Consider the following 21,038-nt stretch of genomic DNA (forward strand, 5'->3'; position numbering starts at 1 on the left):
ACTGTGCTCCACAAGCAGTCAGTAGTCATTAGCTATCCACAGAGCAAAGTAGGGAAAACAATTTATTTAACATGCAGCAGAACAAACGCATTTGAGATGTATATACAGTTACGGCTGTTCGGTATGAAGCAGGAACCTCACCCTACAGACAAGGAACATTCATAGTTTAATTTCCAAAGCTTTTAACAACGCCATTTCCACGCAGCAAGACTACGGCATCTTTCCATTTGGCTGTACAGCGCGGGCAGCGCGCTGCCGTTAACGCTGACAACAAAGCCATTCTGCAGAAAGCACTTGTGCTCTTCTGACTTCCTCAAAGTCACAGTGAGATTCACGCGTAGGCATCTAAAGCAGTGAAACCTGCTTCCTCAGGACACACGACCCTGACCTAGGCACGACCCCCATGCCTACTGTGTCTAAAGTGCTGGCAAGAACATGTCTGAGGCAGAAAGAAATCTCTCCTCGTCCCCTAGCCTAGTCCATCAATTTGAAACTCCTGTAAGGGTCCGAACAACGCACCCATCCCTCTCACCTGCCTCCTGCATCGGGGAGCTGACAAGGCTGGGGTCTTCATGAGCTTCAGACCAGGCATTTACAGCAAGTTCCTTGGCTGAGCTTTGATTCCACCTTCAGGGGCTTCTACAGCTGCCTGGTGCCTCCTCTGATCAGGACCTCAGGCCTTCGGATCTGCTGAGTTTTCCACCTCTAGTGATTTTTACTTTGCAACATAAAGAAAATTCAACTACAAATAACTCCAAGCTGCATTTGCAATAATGGGGTTTACAGCAGCCGTTACTTCCAGCAGCACATTCTGCTCGGGAGTTTTCCCACAACAGGCAGGGATCTCCTCCTGTGTGCTGATTATCCCAGTGCTTTAGCCGACTGCTCCCACTCAGAGTTCGAGGTGAGAGCTGCTGCTCGGCAGCGCTGCGAGAGGTGCTGAGCTTAGTGCCCAAGGACCCGCCTGATCTGTGCTTTTGTCAAGGGGCGTTAGAAAAACCATTCATTTAAAACAGCCTGTCTCAAAGCTAGCTGAGGCACTGCTCGAGATTGGAAATCCAGAGGGAGGTGGAAGGGACTGCTGGAATCAAGTTTTGGTGATTTACACCTAGTTGCTGTGAGACTGTAGCTAGAGGGGTCTGTCTGCTGCCCGCCGTTAGCGCAGAACACTGATGTCCAGCAAAACCGCCTTCCTCCTTGCGGGGACAATTGCACTTTGCCACTTTAATAGAGGGAACAAATGAAACGGGGCATTAAACCCAGCACACGCATTGTCACAGCCCAGTGGAGCCTTCCTTCCCTTCACTGTTTCTATTTAGATATCCTATAGCTCTATTATTTACATCTTGTATGTCATTGTACTAATCTCAATAAAACACAGTATTCAACTACAATAATAATACTGCCTGCATGAGGGGACACGAAAGGCATCTCTCGTCCCTGGATTCAGTCACTGCACCTGATTAGTGATTGTAAAGACATTTCTGCACTCCAAGTGCTGTCCTCCACCAATACTGACCGCTCCTTCCAGTCCCATTTACCTCCTCTTTTCCCCACACTATGGAATGCCACGAAGACAGAAAAATAACCGGTGTAACCATCTGCATACAAAACGCAGCCCCAGCTGCCCAAAAGGGATCCAACAGGGAGGCAGCTCGCAGTATAAAATAAATATAACAACTGAGGCTACAGCGGCGGCGCACAACACAGGGTCTGCTTACATCGGCTGCTGGGAATGGAGCAGCGGAGGGGGAGGGAGGGAGCCAAGTGCCATTTCAGTGTAAAAAAAAAAATCTGCATTCCCTCACGGAGCCAGCGTTATTGCTCAACATGCTTAGCAGATCCAGTCTGGCACTGAGGAGGTACAAGTCCGAGGGAGGGCATGTGTAAGGGCTCTGCACTGAGGAAGCTCACGGTGGCATCATTACCCCACCAGCCTGTAGGTATCTCTGGACAGCAGGTACAGGAACAAGCCAACTAAATCCCCTTCTGCTGACAGGTCTCCCCTCAAATTACAATAACTTCAAGTTTAATAGAGTGGAAGATAGAACCAGATTCACCCAGAGGTCGAGATAAAAGCAGCCAGCGCTGCCTGGTACTGGCTGCCGTTCAGTTCATGCTTGGCATCAATGTTCCAGGACCCCTTCAATGCGGGGCAAAAACATTCTGGACTAAAGCTACAAGCAGAGTGGTCAGGACATGTAAACAAAGCTGAACATCACCAGTGGATAGCATGTGTGTCCCTCCCCACGTCACATCCATTCCAGTCCTGCGGGATCCTTCCCTGGTCCTGTCACAGAGTCTCTGGCAGTGTCCTAAGGTCATAGATTCCCCCACTGCTCTACCGGGGGAAACTGATCCACTTCGCCCACCTCTGTGCTGGGCTGGTCTCCCAGTGTGAAGGTCAGTCGGTACCTCAGCCTCACTTTCTCCTGCAGGAAAGACAAAACCCGAGAGCAACATGAGAACAGCCCCAGCTGCTCCCCAACAAAACGTTTCACAAGAAAAACCCCAAAAGATTCTGCTGCACATAGGAGGGGGAAAAGGGCCAAGGTGAATTTCATGGAGTCGTTCAGCTATTTAGCAAACCTGAGTTCTTTACCTCAGTTTTTACACCACCAAAGCTTTATTGCTTAGCACGGAACAGCAGGAGAAAGGCAGGAATAACCTGCGATAGCGGTTTGCACCCAAGTGGGCAGCACCCACTGCTCAGCTGCTCTCCAGTGAGCCTGAAGAATGCTGCTGGAATAGCTCAACATTTTCAAAATTACATTTCCTCATCACTCGGAGGAAGATAAAACAGTTCCTGCTCTGCAAAATTCCTAGTAAAACAGAAAGCAGGAGATGGAACCAGTCCTTCTGTAAGGGAATCTCCACATACCTCACACATTTTCCAACAATCCACCAAACCCCTCGGAGGTTTTTCCTTTTGGACCTCAAAGCTTTCCACTGATGCTTTAAGGACCCTTTTGCTCTGATTCTTAAGTACTAACATCTAGATTTGTCAAATAATTAGAAACTACTTCAACACACAGCTTTATGGAGCAGGCTACTTAAATGAGTAACTACAGCAAGGGAAAACATCTACTCAGATGCTCCCAGCAGCATCAGTAGAAATGAAAGTGTTAACCATGTTGTTTCAGTGGTCACAAGTACATCCTCCACGGATAATGGAACAGGCATGGTCTGAAACTTGTCTGCTGGTTCAGGCCTGTCAGGCTACAGCCTCAACGCAGCAAAAGTATTTCTACAGCACCAGCTAATTTGAGATCAACCTAATTATCACCAAAGCCAGCCACTTCCAGTGCAACAAGGGAGTCAAACTTCTGCTACAGCTCTGACTGCTGCCCTTTAAGGCTAAGCCTTATATGACGTTTATCCTTTTGCTGGGAGAAATGTACGGGTCCTTCTCAGACCTTTCTCCTTGCTGACAGTCTGGGAAAAGCCTCCCCTGACAGTCTGGGAAAACTCCCTCTAGCCCCGAACTGAAACACCGGGCAGTGACCACCTCTGGAGGGCAAGTTAGGAACAAACAGCTATACCTGCTCAGATGTTTGGTGTTTGGTCCAACCCCCCTGCAGAATTCATCTTACATCAAACTTTCCTGACAAGGACAGGACAAATCCCGCTGCCCCCCTCACCTTCGCAGGATTTGCCAGAAGCATGACTTGGGTGATGGCAGCAGGCGGCTGGATGGGATTGAATGGAGACAGCTCTGTGCCAGAGGGTGGCTGTAACTTCACTTTCATGGACTGCAAACGAAAAAGAAAGTGGAACCTCAGGGATTATCTCCTCCCTCGGGGACAATGACAGATGCATGCATAGGCTGGGGAGATAACAGCACACACAGAAACTGAAGAGAATCAATCCACAATGAGAGGATGAGGAAACAAGAGCCAGCCCAGCTTGTGCAACATGATAGGAACAGGCAGACTGACAAGTCAGCTCAGAGAGAAAATACTGGTCGGGTGCACGCCAACAGCACCTTCTATCAGAGCACTCTTGTGTCAGAGGTTTTAATGCAAACACATTTCATGACAGTAGGCAGATCGGAGCTGAGCCTGGGCCAGTTTTCAGAACGCAGAGCTGGCCATCCAGAATTACCCAAGTGTAGAAGGCTAGAATGGAACGTATTGTCAGATTTAGGACAGCTGTTAGAAATTCTGATTCTAAAGACCTCGAGGGTGGCTCTACCCATGTAACAGTCCTGTCGTCGTGCTGTCTGAGCCACCTTCATGAACAGAGACAGCGGGATTGATCTTAGATAGCAAGAAAAACAGAACACTAACTACCTGCGGGTCCTGACTTACCCATCCAGTGTTTTCTGCCTCTGGCAACCACCTTTATGTTTTGGAAAGAGGCAGAGCACAGCCTATAGCAGGGTGGAACCAGGCTGTCCCCAGCCCCTGAGCTCACACCCAGGCCCTCCCACACACAGCTGCGTGTCGCCGTGGGTCTGAGCCATGCATCCCTACCTTCGGCACAGCAGCCTGCAGCACGATGTTCTTCACAGGGAGCGGTGCTGTGTTCAGCATGGAGACTACCACAACCAGCACATCCGACCTTCCCGGCGGGCACTCCCTGGCAAAGTGCAAGAGGATCCGGAAGCCGTTCTTGTCATAGGCTGTCACCGGGAGGGCACTGCCTGCCACAGAGAGGAGGGAAGAGGACTGCAGGTTTATGCTGCAGAAGACAAATCTGTAGCAGCATTAGGCAATCGGACTGTTTCGCTGGGACATCCCATCTTTTCTCTCTACTTCATAAGCTTTGTGAAGATGCTTTGCTTTTAAAAAATGTTCAGAGAGGTGAACAACCTGAGATACTTACTGGGTTTAATGGACTCCAAGGGAACATGGACATTGGCCAAAGAAATTTCAGGTGCTTTCAGGGGACTGCCTTGCTGCTGGAATGATGTCGGCTGGAAGAGAGGACTTCCTGAGCCAGCAGGGCAGCTGCTTGGGAAAGGCATTGGAGGGGCTCCGGAGGCAGCGGCAGGCAGCCCTGCAGGTGCTATTAACGGGGCAGGGGTGCCAGCGGTTGGCAGAGTAACCCCAGGGAACACTGAAGGTGTCGCCATGCCTTGGGTGGCAGTCCTGCAAGACACAGAAAAAACATGGGAAACTGAGCTGGAAGCAAAGCAGGCATTCCACCACAAACCCGGAGATAACAGCACATCGCCAGGACAAAGCAGCGGCCCAGAGCCAGCTGGAGCCTGCGACTCAGCACAGTCTCACGGTAGGAGGGGAGCTGCAAGGGACGCGGTGGCGGGGTTAGGCATCCCTTCGGTAAGTCGCGAAGAAAGCAGAGCCCCACCTTGGCAAGGGTGGGCAAGGCCAAGATGGGCAACAGCCTCTGTACCTTAGCAGCCTCTTCAAATTTACATCACACATTTGTATCGGGCAACAGCACAGCTGTTGTGCTCTACCTAGCAGTGCCTGCCTTTCCCTCACGGAGGTGGGACCCTTGCATTAGTTTGTAAACTGAAACCCTCCGAGAAGGAAAAACGTCAATCGCACATTTCTACCAAACCAGAGAGTGGGAAGTCTGCCTCTGAACCTGACGCTGCAGCGAGCCTGGCTTCCTAACTGCAGAGACAAACCAAAATCCACGGCTTTTGGTTACCCTTTGGCTTCTTCAAGGAGTTGTCCCAATGCGTCCATCTTATGTGACATATTGCTCCCCACAGAGGAGCCGAAGTACCCAGGAGCAGCTGGAATAGCCTTAGGAGGCCCCGCAGGGGCAGCCGGTCCAGCAGAGAATACAAATGGTGCTGAGTTTGGTGCTGGGATGCTGGGAGCAGCTTGAGAGGCTGTGAAAGCAGAGGGCAGCGTCACTGATGTTCCACACGTGGTCTGTGATGTGTGATGGAGAAGAGGGTTCCCCGCAGAGTTGCAAGCAACAGTCACCATCTTCGGATTAAAGAAATCCAGGTCCAGCTGGTCATTCTGAAAGACAGGACAAGTAGATGCTCTACCTCAGCTGCTACCCCCTGTTGTAGAGATGGCACTGTTACAGAGGGAGAGAGATTTACCGCAAAAACAGGTGCTGGGTGGCAAGCAGCAAAGTCTGTGGCCTATGTCAGGACTACATCTGATCTGTAATTTAAGCAAAGGAAGTGCTAACATCATGGCGGACAGACGGGAAACTGAGAAAGCCAGGTTCAGGGATATCTACTCTGTTTAGACACAGCTATCCCAGATTTTAGGGCTAAGCCAGCCTTCCCCTCAGGAACAGCTGCCCCTCTGCCTGTATGTGTGATCACGTTTCTCCAAGGTGACAGAGTGTGTCCGGAGACCTCCCACAGTGACAACCCCTCCCTCCCCTTCCCCCGAGACCCTCCTCTGTACCTCAAACATGCTCCACTGGTTGTTTTCTGAGGTCTCCTTCACCGCTGCAGGTGCTGGGTCATTCAGGCCTGAAAAGCAAAACAGTAAGTAAGTGACTGGAGGAGAACATGAGTTAGGTGTCATCCCTTGGTAGTATTTTCACAGCCATCAAACTACTTGATTCAGCTCTGCCAGAGCCCAAGAACCTGATGAAATGTGCTGCAAGTCTGAGATGACGAAAAAAGCGACAGCACCAGTAGCTGACAGTCATCCCCGGCACACAGCTCTTCCAGCCCTTCCTGATTTGCAGTGTCTTCTGAAAGGCAGGCGTTCTGCAGGCTCCTGTACGCAACCCCCCTAAGGCACCTCGTTCTTCAGCACAGCCACAAAGTCAGGAGTGAAATTTGTACCGAACTGCAGCTTGCACGTCCGAGCACCCGCAGAGCTCAGACTGCAATTACACTCAACAGCTATTTCCCTCGCAGCCCGCTCTGGGAAGATCAGAGTTTTTCCAGTACTGACTCACTGACCCGTCATCCATCCAGGATGATGCAAAGGAGTGTGCCCTGAACCTCTCTAGAAACCAAAAGCATCTCCTGCTCCTTTCAGGCATGCCACACGCACAGCCAGCCCTCACACCCATGCTGCAGGAAGAAAGCAGCCTTTGTCAGGCGTGGATTGAGTAGCCCTTTTCCAGGCCCCTCAGTGTCTCACCTAAGCACAGAAGCTCCTCATCCAGCAAGGAGAGGGAGTTGGCTGCGCTGCTCTGCTGAGCCGGTGCGGCTTCCACTTGGCTGGAGGAACCGCTCCGCAACTGTGCCAGTGTCTGGGGAGGAGGCGGGAGGATGGGGATTTCTGCTGGGGCTGCTGGGGGGGCTGGCGTCAGGGTGGTGGGTGCCATTGGAGGTGGCGGGGTGCTGGTGACGTCCAGTCCAGCAAGGTCAATGAGGCTGTTGAGATTACTTGTGGAGTTACTCCCTGCAGCAGACAGGATAAGAGCACTACTAGGAAAGAAGGCAAAAAGCTCACGGCAAACCTGGCGTACAAAAGAAATTATCAGAGATGGTTCAGATAACACAGATCCTCACTGAATCACAGCCTACGGCTCTCTGCACAGAGGAAGCCCACATGCTTTCCAACTAACCGTTTGCTGTCCACAAGCTACTTAAATTAACCCAGATATTGGGACGTTTCTATATGGAAAGCAATGCCTGCTCCAACCACTGCTCCTTCTCCAGTGCTTCAAATAGCACAATTCTTAATATTCTCAAAATATTTTGAGCTCAGATGAGGCTTTGGGAGATCCTACAGAATTACAATAAATGGGCTACCAGAGAGTTAGAGAGCTGAGGAAAATTCATACTGTCTCCGTCTTCACATTTAGGACAGCCTTGCCCCAGTAAGATGCTGTCAGGCAGCATTACGCATTCCTCTACTGCTCTCCATATAGAAATGTTTAAGTGACTCCCAAATGGTAATTCTGCCACACACACGTCCAGAGTTTTCAGTGGTGAAGCTGAAGTGTGAAGTGGGCAACTGGCCTAAATTCTCAAATGGAACTGCTGGCAGTCAGCAACAGGACCCCGGGCCTGGCTCCCACTCTCCTGCTCTTGTCCTTTGGATAAAATCATATTCTTCTTACATGTCACATTAAGGAACAGGACAAATGTGGAGAGGAAAATGTATGGGAACTTCCCATACAAGCATTCAGATGCAGGTTTGCTACTGATGTTATCAAAGGTTTCAATAATATGCAACAAGCTATGGAAAATGCAAAGCTGCAGCACTGTTGCACATGTCCAGAATTCTTTATCCACTGCTTAGGAGCTGTCTTGTGCCCCTCTGATTCACAAACTGTTGGCCCCAAGCACCACCAACAGTCTAACTTTACCACCATTAACAGGAAACTCTATCCAAAAGACTTGGAATTACAGGATTCAAAAATTAAACAGTTGGCTTCCCAGGAACTCACCTTCCACTACAGACATCACAGGGAGATCCACTTCGCCATTGATCACTTGCCCCTCTATTATTTTTTTATAGGAATTTATCACACGGGATAAATTGTCACTGGCCTGCAGAATATCCCCTACATGCAAGAGAGACAAAAATGACTTCTTAGTCACTTTGTTCCCGCTACTGCTGAGAGTACTCAGTTACCAACTAAATAATCAGCAAGAAAAAACATAATTATTTGCCTATGAGCTCCATTACTCTCTCTTTGTCGTGCTTCCCTAAGCAATACCCTGACCTTCTAGGTCCATGCGTGTTCCAGTAACAATGAAAAAAATAAGTCCAAGGCTTTGCTCCCCACAGCAACTCCCTTCCCTTTCCAAAGCAGCAGCTGTCCCCCATTATTGCCCCCAGCCTCCCTAACCACCAACTATACTGTCAAGTCCAAGAATTTCAATGATAAGCATAGGGGAGAGGCAAGGATGTTCTTTTATCTGCTTGCTCAAAGCAAAGTGCATCCACGGTGAGGAGGTGTCTTTACAGCAGCCGTTCCCTTGCTGAACCCTTGCACAGTCACAGGTCACAAAAGCAATTAAAAAATTAAAATTAAAAAAGGAGAAGCGTCGCTTAGTTTACCCAAACTGCTGTCATTATCCTCCGTCTCACTGGCCAGCTTGAATAACGTCCGTCTTTTGGTTTCACACCTTTCATAGAGCTCCTAGGAAGGGAGATTAAGACAAAGGGTTTCGTCAGCCAGACGCCACTGTTAGCGATACCAGTCAGCACAGAATGACTCCCCAGGCACGCGCTGGAAGGCCCAGAATAGAGAACCCAGTCCCCCTGTGCTGGACGTGCCAGCGCGGCTGGACAACCAAAATCCCCTGTCCCTGCTCCATCAAGAGAGCTGTGAAGCATTACATTAGCCTGGGGGTCGAAACACAACCTGCATTTTCAACACACCTCTCTCAGTCCTCCCTCGCATCAGCACTTAGGGCCAGCTCTAGTTCAAGAGATGTTCGTTCTGTGTGTCGCAGTAGTCCCTAAAAGCCTGAGGAAGAGTGTAATTGCGCTCCAACAATTACACTTCAATTGTGCTGTAACTACTGCTCGGAGAGTCTGCAACCACCCAGAAAAAAGGTGGCAAGAAAGAAAGGTTTCATAGAAGCAAACCAGTTTTTAAGCTTCTTACCACTGTTTCAGGCACTTGCTGTGATAAAAATGAGTCATTTTATCTTTTAAAATTAAATAAGGTGCAACTCTTCCAAGGCCCTGGGCCCATCCAACCACCCCTGCTGGCTGTTTTGATTTTTATCTTCTTGGTGTTCTCCCAACCTTATAACACTAGCTAAAGCTCTTTCTTTGAAGGGGGAGAACGTATTTTCTGCCCCACTCAGCCTTTAGTTTATCCATCCACAGCGCCGTAAGGGACAGTTATGATCTGCAATCTGCGTGTCTTAATAGGAGCAAGAATTAACAAACTGCAGCTTCTTGATTCTGCCACACTGCATCTTTGGAGAACAGCTGGACCTCACTTCAAGCATGTGCAAAACTGAGCTATTACCCACTGAGTCCTTTAGGGAAAGGCATTAAAAACATGGTTATTTTCTTTCCTGCTGTTTCCAACAACTGCTCTTGTTTCTCACCATTGCTCTCCCTTTGACTGCACTGTTTGTAATTCTCTGCAAAACTCAAACCTGTAAGAAGAACGGACTGACTCCAGGATTTCTGGGAAGGAGCAGCTCAGACCCACCTTCATGAGCTCCCTATCGGCCTCTGATGAGTCCTCTTTGCTGTAATGAACCAACATCTCATTCAGCAGCTTCACATTGTTATTTACTTCCTCCAGCGTGTGCATGCGTTTTGTCACTTTTTGAATCCGAGCCTCATCCTTCAGGGTGTAAAACACAGACACAAAAAGTGAGTTTCCTTGTAAAGGTCCACAGGGTACCACAACAGCAGGTACTATCTGTAAATCTTGTCAAGCATCATCTATTTAAGGTTAAGCTAGGAAAAAAAAAACCCAACACAATAACAAAAAGCCTCTCCATTCATGTGAAGCTTTGCTTATTTCAGTATCTTTTCACCACCACTCTGAAATGACAAAACCCCTGTATTTCCAAAAAGTCTCATTAAATAGACTTCAATGTATAACGATACCACTAAAACTAGAAAAGTTCCCACAAGTTCCTTTTTGATCTTTTCAGAATATTTGGTGGGTTGTTTTTGCGGGGGTGGTGGTGGGGGTGGTGGTTTTGTTTGGTCATTTGATGCCATTTTACGAAAAAGATGTGTTTGAAGCAAACCATTTACTAGGAACAAGCAGCACCCTCTGGTAGAAAATCTCCACCCAGCTCTGATTTGAGATTCCAACTAAAGATGTAGGAGAGCCTGCCTTGGGGACAAGAGAAGCCTGGATGGAAACATTTCAGTAACCTATACATCCTCTTCAGTCTAGAGCTATCCTTTATTTTGCCAGAATCACAGTGAGTCATTTCCTGGACTCCAGAATTTCTAATGACTGCCATGGGTGGATGCGCCACCGCTCTACAAACAGGAAGGTGTTTCCATGAAGCATGCTTGTAAGAAGGCCCAGTCCAATGACTCAGTCCTCAGTATCTAGGGGTGGTACTGCGATGCTTCCACCAAACCCTGACATGAAATACCATCTTGAGTGATGAGAATGTATTTAATTACAAGGGACATTCAATCCTTGCCCTTTCTTGCCCTGTCCTCCACCAGAGACACCAACTGCAGATGTTTTTGTGATACAAACACCTCCCAGCTGTGCGCCAGAGTCAAAATCACAACACATTCACATCACACAGAGCCCTATTAAGTCATCAGGTAGTGCCCCCTTGATGCTGGTAACCACGGGGACTAGCTGCAAGTTAGCACTGTTAGAGGTTTTAAAAATAATAAAAAGCTGGATGTCCCTGACAGTCAGCCTCATTCAGTCCCCTCAACTTAACTAAGGAATGTACTAACACAATGCTCCCAGAGCCTGAAAAACCCAGGTTCTGACATTCACACGATCCCAAAGCTCGTCACCTGTTTTGAAGTCAAACTGCTTAAAACCTGGAAAACAAACCGCTGACTGGAACCAATCCTACAGGAATTTCTTACCTCTTTTACCATGGATTTTATAAGCTTGTTGGCCTCTTGCAAATCATCTGGGTTTTTGCTTTTCAGCAGTTTGGCTAGAAGCTGTAAGACGAGAAGAGGACATTCAGGAAACAAAGACCCTTTGGCAAAGGGAAGCAGCAAAAGGAATCTAAGTGCACAGTTCAGGGGAAAAGAGACACAGCCCATTATTACAAAGCTGACGCTGCTTGCATAGTTACAGGGATTTCAGCAGGAGTCATTTATGGTTTATTATTTTGTGTGAGTTGCTACAGTCTTGCTTCCACACAGGACATATACTGTGAAATCTCAGCGACTTCTGACACTAGATATTTATTCCTCCTATACATTGGTTTTGGTCCTGTGTGTGAAACGTTCTGTGCCTTCTCCTACTGCAGCAGGATGGCACTTTAAGCAGGAATAATCTCATAATGGTAATACAGACAAGACCTTAACTGGAACTTCAGGTTAGGTTAGGTGGACAAAGCAATGAGTTCTGTGGAAGTACACACCACCACCACAAAAATAAAAGCCAAATGAGTACATTTTACATCCTTATTCTAAATGTGCACTGAATAATCACTTTTCGTTCATGATTACGATACGAGTCTTCACTGTACCTTGGATTTCTCCTCATCATCAAACACAGGGTTTTTGGGACGAGGCGGTGGCGAAGGAATCAGGGTTCTGTCTGCAGGTATCACAGGATCAAACATAACGATTCCTGAAACAGAAAGGGAACCCATGTGGGCTTGCACATGCAGTCATACCAAGCAGTGCACCCCACTATTCACAAGCTGCGATCAAAGCGAACACGCGGTCAGCCTGTCCATTGACACTGTTCCCATGAACAATACAGGAGCAAAACCACTGGGCATGCTAGCTGCAAAAACAAAGGAAGTTTTCTTTGGTAAAGGCCCAAACACCAGCAATGTGTTGCCACGTCCATATTGCTCCTCTGATTGTTCAGTATAATCAATAGCTCTCCACTATTTGTCTTTCCCCCTTTCACTTTAGCTGTTGAACCACCAAGTGAAGTCCCAGATAACCCAGCTTTGTGCAAACTCAAGGGCACGACGACTGTTTGTGTAAATGAGCTGAGCAGGAAAGCAGACAGCAATGCAAAATGGTGATGAGCAGATTCCTAACCATGAGTGGGGGAAGAGCTAAGCTCCCTGCTTGTTCCATTTGTGAAATCCTTAGATCTGTGCTCTACCTCAAGAGCTTTCCAATTTTTCATATGTTGAAGCCGCATGCTTCTCAGCTGAGCTTTTTTCACTGTGCCTACACAAAAAAACGTGTATCAGTTGAACTAAAGGTACAATTGTAAAGTGCTCTAGTGAAAAGAACACAAAAGGCTACACAGAGGCTCTTACTTCACTTTAAATTAGACCTGTTCAAATAATTTAATAACTAGTTCCAGAAAAACGCAAAAAAGGCCCTGCAAACTAGAACAAAAGTTTGCAAGGTGTTTAACTGATCTAGTTAAAAAAGCCAACTCAACCCAGCCCAAGGCATTTAAAAATAATGAGAAGCTTTTCATGGAATTTCTCCCTTGTTCTACCCCCCTCAGAGCTTGCCTTGACCCCACGCAATTAGTAGCTGTACTTTTTATGACACTCCTGCTTAAAGCACAGGCTGGAGAGAATGCATGAATGGGCAGCTGACTTCCTACCTTGTCGCTTCAGCATGTAGTAGGCATCCTTGATTTTGGATTCCTCTGGCAATGCCACCGTCCAGCTATACAGCAATTCAATGACTTTGGTCTTCACCTTCTCTGAAACTCGGTCTCCCAGGTACTAAGAGTAGAAAAAAAAAAAAAGATGTAAATTCTCCAAATTCTTCATTTCCTTTTAAAAATAATGTCCTAACCCAGAGAATGGAAGTGATGCAAAAAGTGTATAAGCCAAGCTCCATGATGATCTACGATACATCTTATACAGAGGAAAAAACGCTCCTCTAATATATTTGAAGTAACAGCGAAGAGTTTTGTGATCATCTTCAGCAAAAGAAAAAGCAGCTACTCTGTTGGTTTCAGGATTTTGCTATTTAAAAATTACAGCAATACAGATAACCACACCCTCCCCTGTTTTATGGGAAAGAATCTGGGAGTACTTTGCTGCATCAATCATGCCATGGGGTGCCTCTGTCTATTTTTCACCACATTAAACTGATCATGAATGCTGAGGGACTTCGCCAGGCACTCTTCACACAGCAACTGGCAGCAGAGTGAGGACTAGAACTCTGTGGTATGTTGCCAAGTCTCTTGTTTTAACCTCTGCATCACACCTCGCTGCACTGACACTGGAGTTTTGTTTTTAAAAAAAAACCAACACAGCCCAAGTTTTAGAAGCCATTGAGTTACAGGAAGGATTAGAACTGTGCAGACTATATACTGATGGGAAATAAGCACAACTTACTGAGAAAAACAGTAAGCAGAGCACTAAAAAAACCCCCAAAACTTAGCTAACGAAGGCTCTTCGATATAGACCAATCAATGCAATAAGCCAGATAGAGCACTGCAAACATTTTGGATGTTGCCTGTAGCTTACAAGAGGCCAAACAAAAAGTAAACAGAGCCATAAGGCTCAGGGACTAACCTTTGGAGACACAACTTTTATTAACTCGTTTAAAAAGCGAAACTTCCCTACTTCATTATGAAATCTTCTCCCACAATTCTTCATACAAGCTTCTAGCACCTGCATTCAAGTAACAAAAACAGGGGAGGCTGAAATGAACACCAAAACCCTACAATAACAGCATCACTGCGTTCTGCTCATAGGGGAACTGACGGACACACATCAGCGAGATGTGCTCTGCAAATCAGGCACGAATCTCTGAACTTTAGGGGTGACACATGAAGGCAGGCTGGTCTCCCACCCCCAGCCATGTCTATATGGCTCTTAAGTCATCTCCCCATTAGGTCTCGTAACAATGACCACCAATCCTGCCTGAACAGAAACAAAAGCAGCTAAAACTAAACCAGTTATTTCTGACTGCTCCGTGGCTAATGAGCAACCTGGACACTTCGGTTAGGTAACTGTGTTCCCTCCCAGCACAGGGGAATTGAAGCATTCAGCCCAGAACCAGCCCCAGCTAACCCCACTGACATGCACCGTGCCCCCCTCAGACTCCACACAGATGACATAAAATGATAGATAACTGGATTTAAGAGGAAGGGTAAGGACTACCTACTGTCAAGGCTTGGACTGCTTCCCATTCCTGTGGCGACTGGATTTTATGAGCCAGGAGTCTCACAGCTATCTGTGGCCTGAAACAAAGCGGATCCCCATTACAAACAAAGCAGGTGAACGCGCTGAAGGATTTCAGACTTTCACACATTCTGCTGTTTAAGTGAGATATACCTTTTGCATAATTAAAAGGAAATGCCACTTAGTACTCTTTAGCTTTCCATCAGCGTGCAAAGGCTAACAAGAAATGTTCAGATCATCTGTGTAAGCCTGGATGTTTGCACATATGAAAGAAAGCGAGGGCTGGTAGTCCGAGCCAGCAATTCCAGATTCCTCCTTAGGAGGAGCTGAACAACTCCCAGTACAGTCCCCAGACTAGGAAATCACTTCATTTCTCTTGCACTAGTTTCCTTTTTCCAGAAGAAAACACTTCTTCCTTAGCTCACAGGAATGCTGTGACCCAGGAGGTTTCCTCAGTTAGGCCTTGGAAAGATTTGAAAAATGTGAAGCCACATCTAGACACTAAGAGTTATAACCCCATTTTACAGAGCGGCAAACAGAATGACTTTGGCTAGATGAGAACCCTGCAGCCGCAGAAGGTCACATTAGAGACAGACTCAGAATTCCCATTTTCCTAGTGCTCAGCCTGTGTATAAGTCATGCTGCCTTTCGCAGAAGAGAAACCACACTTCACAGCTTTTTGCTTCTTTTGTAGCCAGATCTTCCTTGCGATATCAGTATATACATATAAAAGAAAGCATGAAAGCTTGATGATCAAATGATATATTTTAAACTGTGAATGTTAATTTATTAAGTGTAGAGCAGTTTGGGACACCCACCCTTCGAGTTCTTTGTTGATCTGGTCACAGAATCCAATGATGTATTCCCAGTCTTCTTGCCTGTTAGATGGGTTAGTGGCTTTATCTTTGGCAAGGGAAAGAGAACATATTACCAATCAAGCAGAAGAGACAATATAAAAGGTCATGAATTTCTTAGAGAAAAGCATTTGACATCCATTGCCAACTATAAAAAAAGGTACGTCTGGTTCGGGGAAAGGGTGTGTCCAAGTCGAGACATCCAAAATATCCAGCAAGAATCACTGCTTTCCAAAGAAACAGGCGCCAAATCTCAAGTGCTTAGAAACATGCTATTTCCATACTCTACATGAGAGTACAAGATAAAATATTTGAGCTCACAGTTTCCCTCTCCCTCTTTCTATTTAGCTGTAACATTAAACTCCTTAAAGGCTAAACCCTCACACTTGCTACACAGGCAATTTATTTTTGTATTCCCTGGAAGTTTTGTAGAAGAGCTGGAACATCAGATATTTAATACAAGTCACTTAGCATTAACGCTTGTTTTTAGAGTGCCAGGTGATTTGTTAGATGCCTTAGCATTTCTCCTAGGAATTAGGAACTGAAATTTATTAGTATACATTGAGTTGCTCTTTCAAGTAATGAACACCACAGCCTGTACCTGATCAGGCATTCAAATCCTGTACGTTCAAACTGAGAGATCAATGCTTTACTGACTGGGCTATTTCAGGCTCCTGAAGGATCTTCCCTTGTGTACCAGGACCTTGCTTATTGTACTGATTGCAGAACAGTGAGGCTATCAGCATCTTTTTTCGTTACAAATGCATCTTCTCCATGTATTCTATTTAACTCTGATGGAGCACTGAATTTACGGTAGACAACACTCCTGCTTTAACCTAATTTTCCAGCCAAGATGACAAACATCACGATTTTTCTTTCTTGTAAGGGAAGAAACAATGCACTGTAGCTATATATTTCAGGGCTGGCATTTAAGAAGCCTTCCTCAAAATTTTAATACAATGGAAAGAGATACAGAAAAGAAAATATTGCTTAGCCAGACAGTATAAAGCAGGGGATGAAGGACAGGAAAAAAACCAGCACACATCCCTGCACTCTTATCACAGAGGGAAGCACAATGAAATCAACACATGCTACATTACACAGCGTCATTTTTTATCATCATTAAAACATACTCTCTTAACTTTCCACAGGCAGATAAAAACAGCTGTCAAACATCTACTCTGAAACCTCACTTTCACAGTGCACCTTAGTCCTCCTGCTGTGGCAGTCCTGCAAGGTTTGCTCATATTTTCCTCCTCATGGAAGGGTAGTAAAGCAATTTTGTAAATTGTTCCATGGATTGCATCTGTGAAATATTCCGCAGAGGCGGATCTCTGCGCCCGCTGCTGACTTTCATGGGAGCCTAGATAAGCAAAAGGCAGCAGCCAGGGAGGACTAACTGTAGGATCACATCTTGTTGTACTAGCTAAGCTACCAAGCTATTTTTTGAACTCCAGAGATTCAAGGGAGGCTTAGTTTAAATCGCAGCTGCTGCAGAACCAAGCAACTGTTCAAAACATATGTGGCACTTAAACCTTATTACCACACTCACAACTGCTGAATACCCTGGAAGCACCGTGAAACCATGGACTTACAACAACTGAAAGTCTTTTCATGCAAGTCAAATGGCATCATGCGTGGTTCGGTGCTCCAAAGCACCTCTGCTGCTCTGCAGGCCTAGATGAAAAAAATACAGTTCTTGGCTGGAGTAAATGAGATTTATTTAATAAGTACAGGAAGAGTACAAACAAGTAAGGATACTCAACCAAATGAACTCTGTTGGTTGCACATCCTGAAATTAGGAGAAAGATGTGGTACAAACAGGAAAATTTAACTGTTTCCATACTCCAAGTGTTAATTTTAAAGCTGTTCCAAACACCTCCACAGATTTCTTGGAATGACATTGGATTATTTCAGACTCTCAGATTGAGTTCAGACCCATCTAAGTCTTTGCACCAAAAGCTCTCGCATAAAAATCGTAAATTCTTAGAAGGAGAGAGAGATTACTGAAGGGAAGTTAGGTTCCACATGAAGAAACTCCCTATTTCTGACATTCATAAAATCTCCACGTGAAACCCGAGTTCACAAAAGTTAATAAGCTTGACCAGAAGTCCTGCCCTGGCTCTGGAGATCGATGTGTTCGCATGACACAACACAATGGTGCATATGGATACTTACTGCCAGCCTCGGTACAGCCATACGAACACAGCATCCCAGCTGAGCTACATTCCCTTGCTTAACCTTTTCAGGACATCCCTCACATCTGACAAGGCATAACTCAAAATCCTCTGTTTCTATGTAGAATGTGTAAAATGTGGGCAGGGGGCTCCTCTGCACTGCCTTCTAAATACATTTAAACCTTTATATGAAAGGTTTCCCTCCGTATAGAGAGTTGGTGCTCTGGAATATCAAATCCTTGTCTCTCTGTTGAAACTGCCAACAAAGGCCCGTTGGGTACCGGTTGTAAAGTTTACTTTCAGAGACACTTCCCACCAGGTCCCATCCTGAAAATCCCATTTCACATTGGCAACCAAGTGAATCTGAATTAGCAACCTGGGAAGTCTCAGCACTACCCCAGTTCCGCCACCACATCTGCCTTCGCTTTCGGACACCACTACGCTTAGGATGTATAAAGTTGCTTCAGACCTGACCTAAGCATCAGAGACATCCAGCCCTCAGTTGCTGCTAGACCTGACATGCTAATGAGCCAACATTCAGATGCATCATTAGATATGAAACAAAGGTGCCGATTTTCTCTATAGAGAAACGACACTGGAATGCAGAGAACCACAGAGCATTAATTGACTGGTAATGAATGCTCATATTTTCTCTACTGAAATGAGACAAAAGCCATCCCAACAAAGAGTTTCACTACGTCAGGCTTAGCATATGAATCGGGAATCCCCAGCCCAAGCATGAGTCTAACAGTCAGATTCTGTTTGTATCCCCGGAGGAAAAGGAGAATGCTGACCCATGACAATACAAGGGAAAAAGAGATGAAGACAATCATCTTTTACCCGTCTGCATCTCTTACATAGCTGGACATTGCCTAAGCCTGACACGAGTGGGATACAATAAGCTTCCTTTTGGATGCGGTAGAAAAGGCAGTGCTAAAGTCAAAGGATCCAGCTGTGTTTGTACAACTGACGCTATTTTCTGACCTCCTCTTCTGTTTCAGCTAAGTGCAGCAGAGCCTGCCGGCAAGGAGAGAACAGAAAGGATCGCCTTCTCTCCCCCCAGCTGCCTGAAACGAGGCAGAAGACATGAAGATGCTAGATCATCACTGGCTGAAGTGCAGACCTTGCTGCAGTATTAGGACACGAGGATGATGTTACTTCATGGGTCTATGACTCCACCTGATGACAGAGCCAGGGCAGCCTGGAAGGCTGCGTACCACTGCTACAGAAAAAGAATCATTGGCAATCAGGAATGTTTCGTCTTCCTGTGACTGGGAAGTTGGCTGTGCTGCTGAGCAGTTCTGGCCCTTCCCTTTTAGTAAGGGCACAGCAGGTGCACACCCTCAAGGTTAGCATTAGACACAGCACAGCTTTGTGATGGTTACAAGAAAAAAAACCACTCGGGAGGCCTGGTGAAAGCACTCAGATGCACCAGCCTCTGCACCCTGCCGCCCTGGTCTGCATGACTCCTCCGGTAATTTACGTACACTTAATGCTCCCCGCTCCCCTACCATGGGAGGAGCGATATAATCACACCAGCACAAATCACTGTAGCAGTGACCTGGCATAAATGCATCCTCTTAAACGAGAGCGCAACACTCAAGCCATGAAAAATGCGTACACCACTGCAATCAGGCTCACTGCAATATTTCTTACAGCGAGTAAGGCCTCTGCAACGCTACCTTTTAGTGTACGTTCTCCAGCGCAGAATATCCTACTGCTTGGCCAAGGAGACATAACTTCTCTCTTAACTTCCACAATTGAAAAATAGCCCCCCCCCAACAAAGTCAGGAAGCTTTCCAGGCTATACAACTTAAAATATCCTTCCTACTAGAGATACTTTCACACACAAACCTAACTTGGTGAGTCAGTTCTCCTCAGAGAAAGATTAAAAGGAAGGGATGTGGGTGTTTGTTCATGTGTCTCACTGGCTACAATAAAAGATATTGACAAACTGTGGGAGTTCAGAGGAGGAGCAAGAACGGTAAAAGGAACAGAAGGGACTGATCTAAAATGAGAAGAGCAAGCTGAAAACATCATTTAGCCAGTAACTCCTATAACAAATGATGGTACCACGTATGTGTCTGAATTTTATATAAAAATACCAAGAAAGATATGGAAGGATAACTCCAAAAGGGTAAAAGGTTTTATACCCTGAGGTATTTAGGGTAATGACCATCACCTGCTCTTTGCCTAACACCTGACTATTTAGGAACTTCGCTCCCTGCTGTAATCAATTAACTATTAAAAAAAAGAGGAAAATCTAGGCACCAAGCTGGCGATGCGCAGGATAGCCTCCCAAGGACAGCAGCAGCAGCAGCTCCTGTGCATGGAATATATGAAAACCAATTACTGTTACGACTGATTCATTCAAGAATCACCCCCTGATCCTCACCAGCAGCAGGTCGGGATCCCTGCCTGCACAGCCCACAGCCCCATCGCCGGTGACTTGGGGGCAGAACAGACACCCAACGAGGGGGCACCCAGCAAGGGTTGGGGATGAACAAGCCACGTGGGGTTGCCCCCATCTCCGACATTTCATATTCTGTGCTAAAAAATAACTCGATGAAGAATTTTTCGACGTTTCAGCCTGTAGGGAATGGCCACCCGTAACTCCTGCAGCTGAAGCTGCGGCTGGGCACAATGCAGAACCTGGCTGCTTGGCCAGCACGGTTGTGTAACGCGTTAATACAATTTCTTTGGGAAATCCCTACAGTTCTGAGCCTCACCGACAGCACTACGGCTGCACGCCGGCTAACAAAACCCAAGCGAGGAGCCAGCAGGGCCAGCCGCTCGCCGTGAGGGCAGAAGCCCCAGGAGCCTCGCAGGGGCCCAGCAGGGCGGGCTACAGCCCCCCCGTTCCCCACCCCCCCGCAAACGCATCGACCAACGGGCCCTGCCGCTGAGCCCCCCGCCGCCGCCGCTCCGCGCCTCCCCGCCCGGGGGGCCGGGCCGCCGGTCAGGGCCAGGCCCCAGCCCCTTCCCCCCGGGGGCGCATCCCCGTGGGGGTCCCTGCTGCGGGGGCCCGGCCCTGGGGCGCTGCCCCGCCCCGCCCCTGAGGGCCCAGGCGCACCCGCCTGAGGGGGGCGGCGGGAAGGGCCCGGCTGGAGGGGCCGGGGGGGGGGGGGGGGCCGGGCCGAAGGGGGCGGCGCTGGCAGCCCAGGGAGCCCGGCCGCGGGGGCTGAGGGGCCGCGGGGGCTGTGGGGCCGCGGGGCCCGGGGGAGCGCGCCGAGGGCCGGGGCAGGCCGCGGGGCTACTCACTCAGCCACGACTCCAGGCTCTCCCCTTCCGCCTCCGCCATGTTGCCGGCCCGGCCCGAGGCCCCGCCCAGGCGGCGCGAGCGCCCAGCGGGAGGGCGGTGCCGGGGCAGGGACCGCCCCCTCCGGGCCGCCCCGC

General features: G+C 47.5%; 1 protein-coding gene across 7 annotated transcripts; it reads right to left on the bottom strand.

Annotated features, from left to right (window-relative positions):
• Positions 1-49: 49 nt before the first annotated feature.
• On the bottom strand, positions 50-21,035 carry GGA3 (golgi associated, gamma adaptin ear containing, ARF binding protein 3). 7 transcript variants are annotated; one of them, XM_056323340.1, is made up of 19 exons: positions 20,904-20,932; positions 19,914-19,962; positions 17,061-17,142; positions 15,430-15,514; positions 14,595-14,670; positions 14,000-14,098; positions 13,075-13,198; positions 12,020-12,123; positions 11,403-11,483; positions 10,030-10,167; positions 8,916-8,997; positions 8,299-8,415; positions 7,041-7,304; positions 6,348-6,415; positions 5,623-5,945; positions 4,828-5,093; positions 4,476-4,645; positions 3,642-3,752; positions 50-2,432 (listed from the first exon to the last, which is right to left on the bottom strand). In XM_056323340.1, the coding sequence occupies exons 3-19, from the start codon at positions 17,098-17,100 to the stop codon at positions 2,322-2,324; spliced, it is 2,259 nt and encodes a 752-aa protein (XP_056179315.1). In that variant the 5' UTR covers positions 17,101-17,142; positions 19,914-19,962; positions 20,904-20,932; the 3' UTR covers positions 50-2,321. The 7 variants fall into 7 exon arrangements, with proteins under 7 accessions (XP_056179315.1, XP_056179313.1, XP_056179309.1 ...); XM_056323338.1 differs by lacking the exon at positions 19,914-19,962 and having other exon boundaries at positions 20,904-21,001; XM_056323334.1 differs by lacking the exons at positions 17,061-17,142; positions 19,914-19,962 and having other exon boundaries at positions 20,904-21,035.
• Positions 21,036-21,038: the final 3 nt, after the last annotated feature.

This window comes from Falco biarmicus, chromosome 1, assembly GCF_023638135.1.
Source record: "Falco biarmicus isolate bFalBia1 chromosome 1, bFalBia1.pri, whole genome shotgun sequence".
NCBI classification, from domain to species: Eukaryota; Metazoa; Chordata; class Aves; order Falconiformes; family Falconidae; genus Falco; species Falco biarmicus.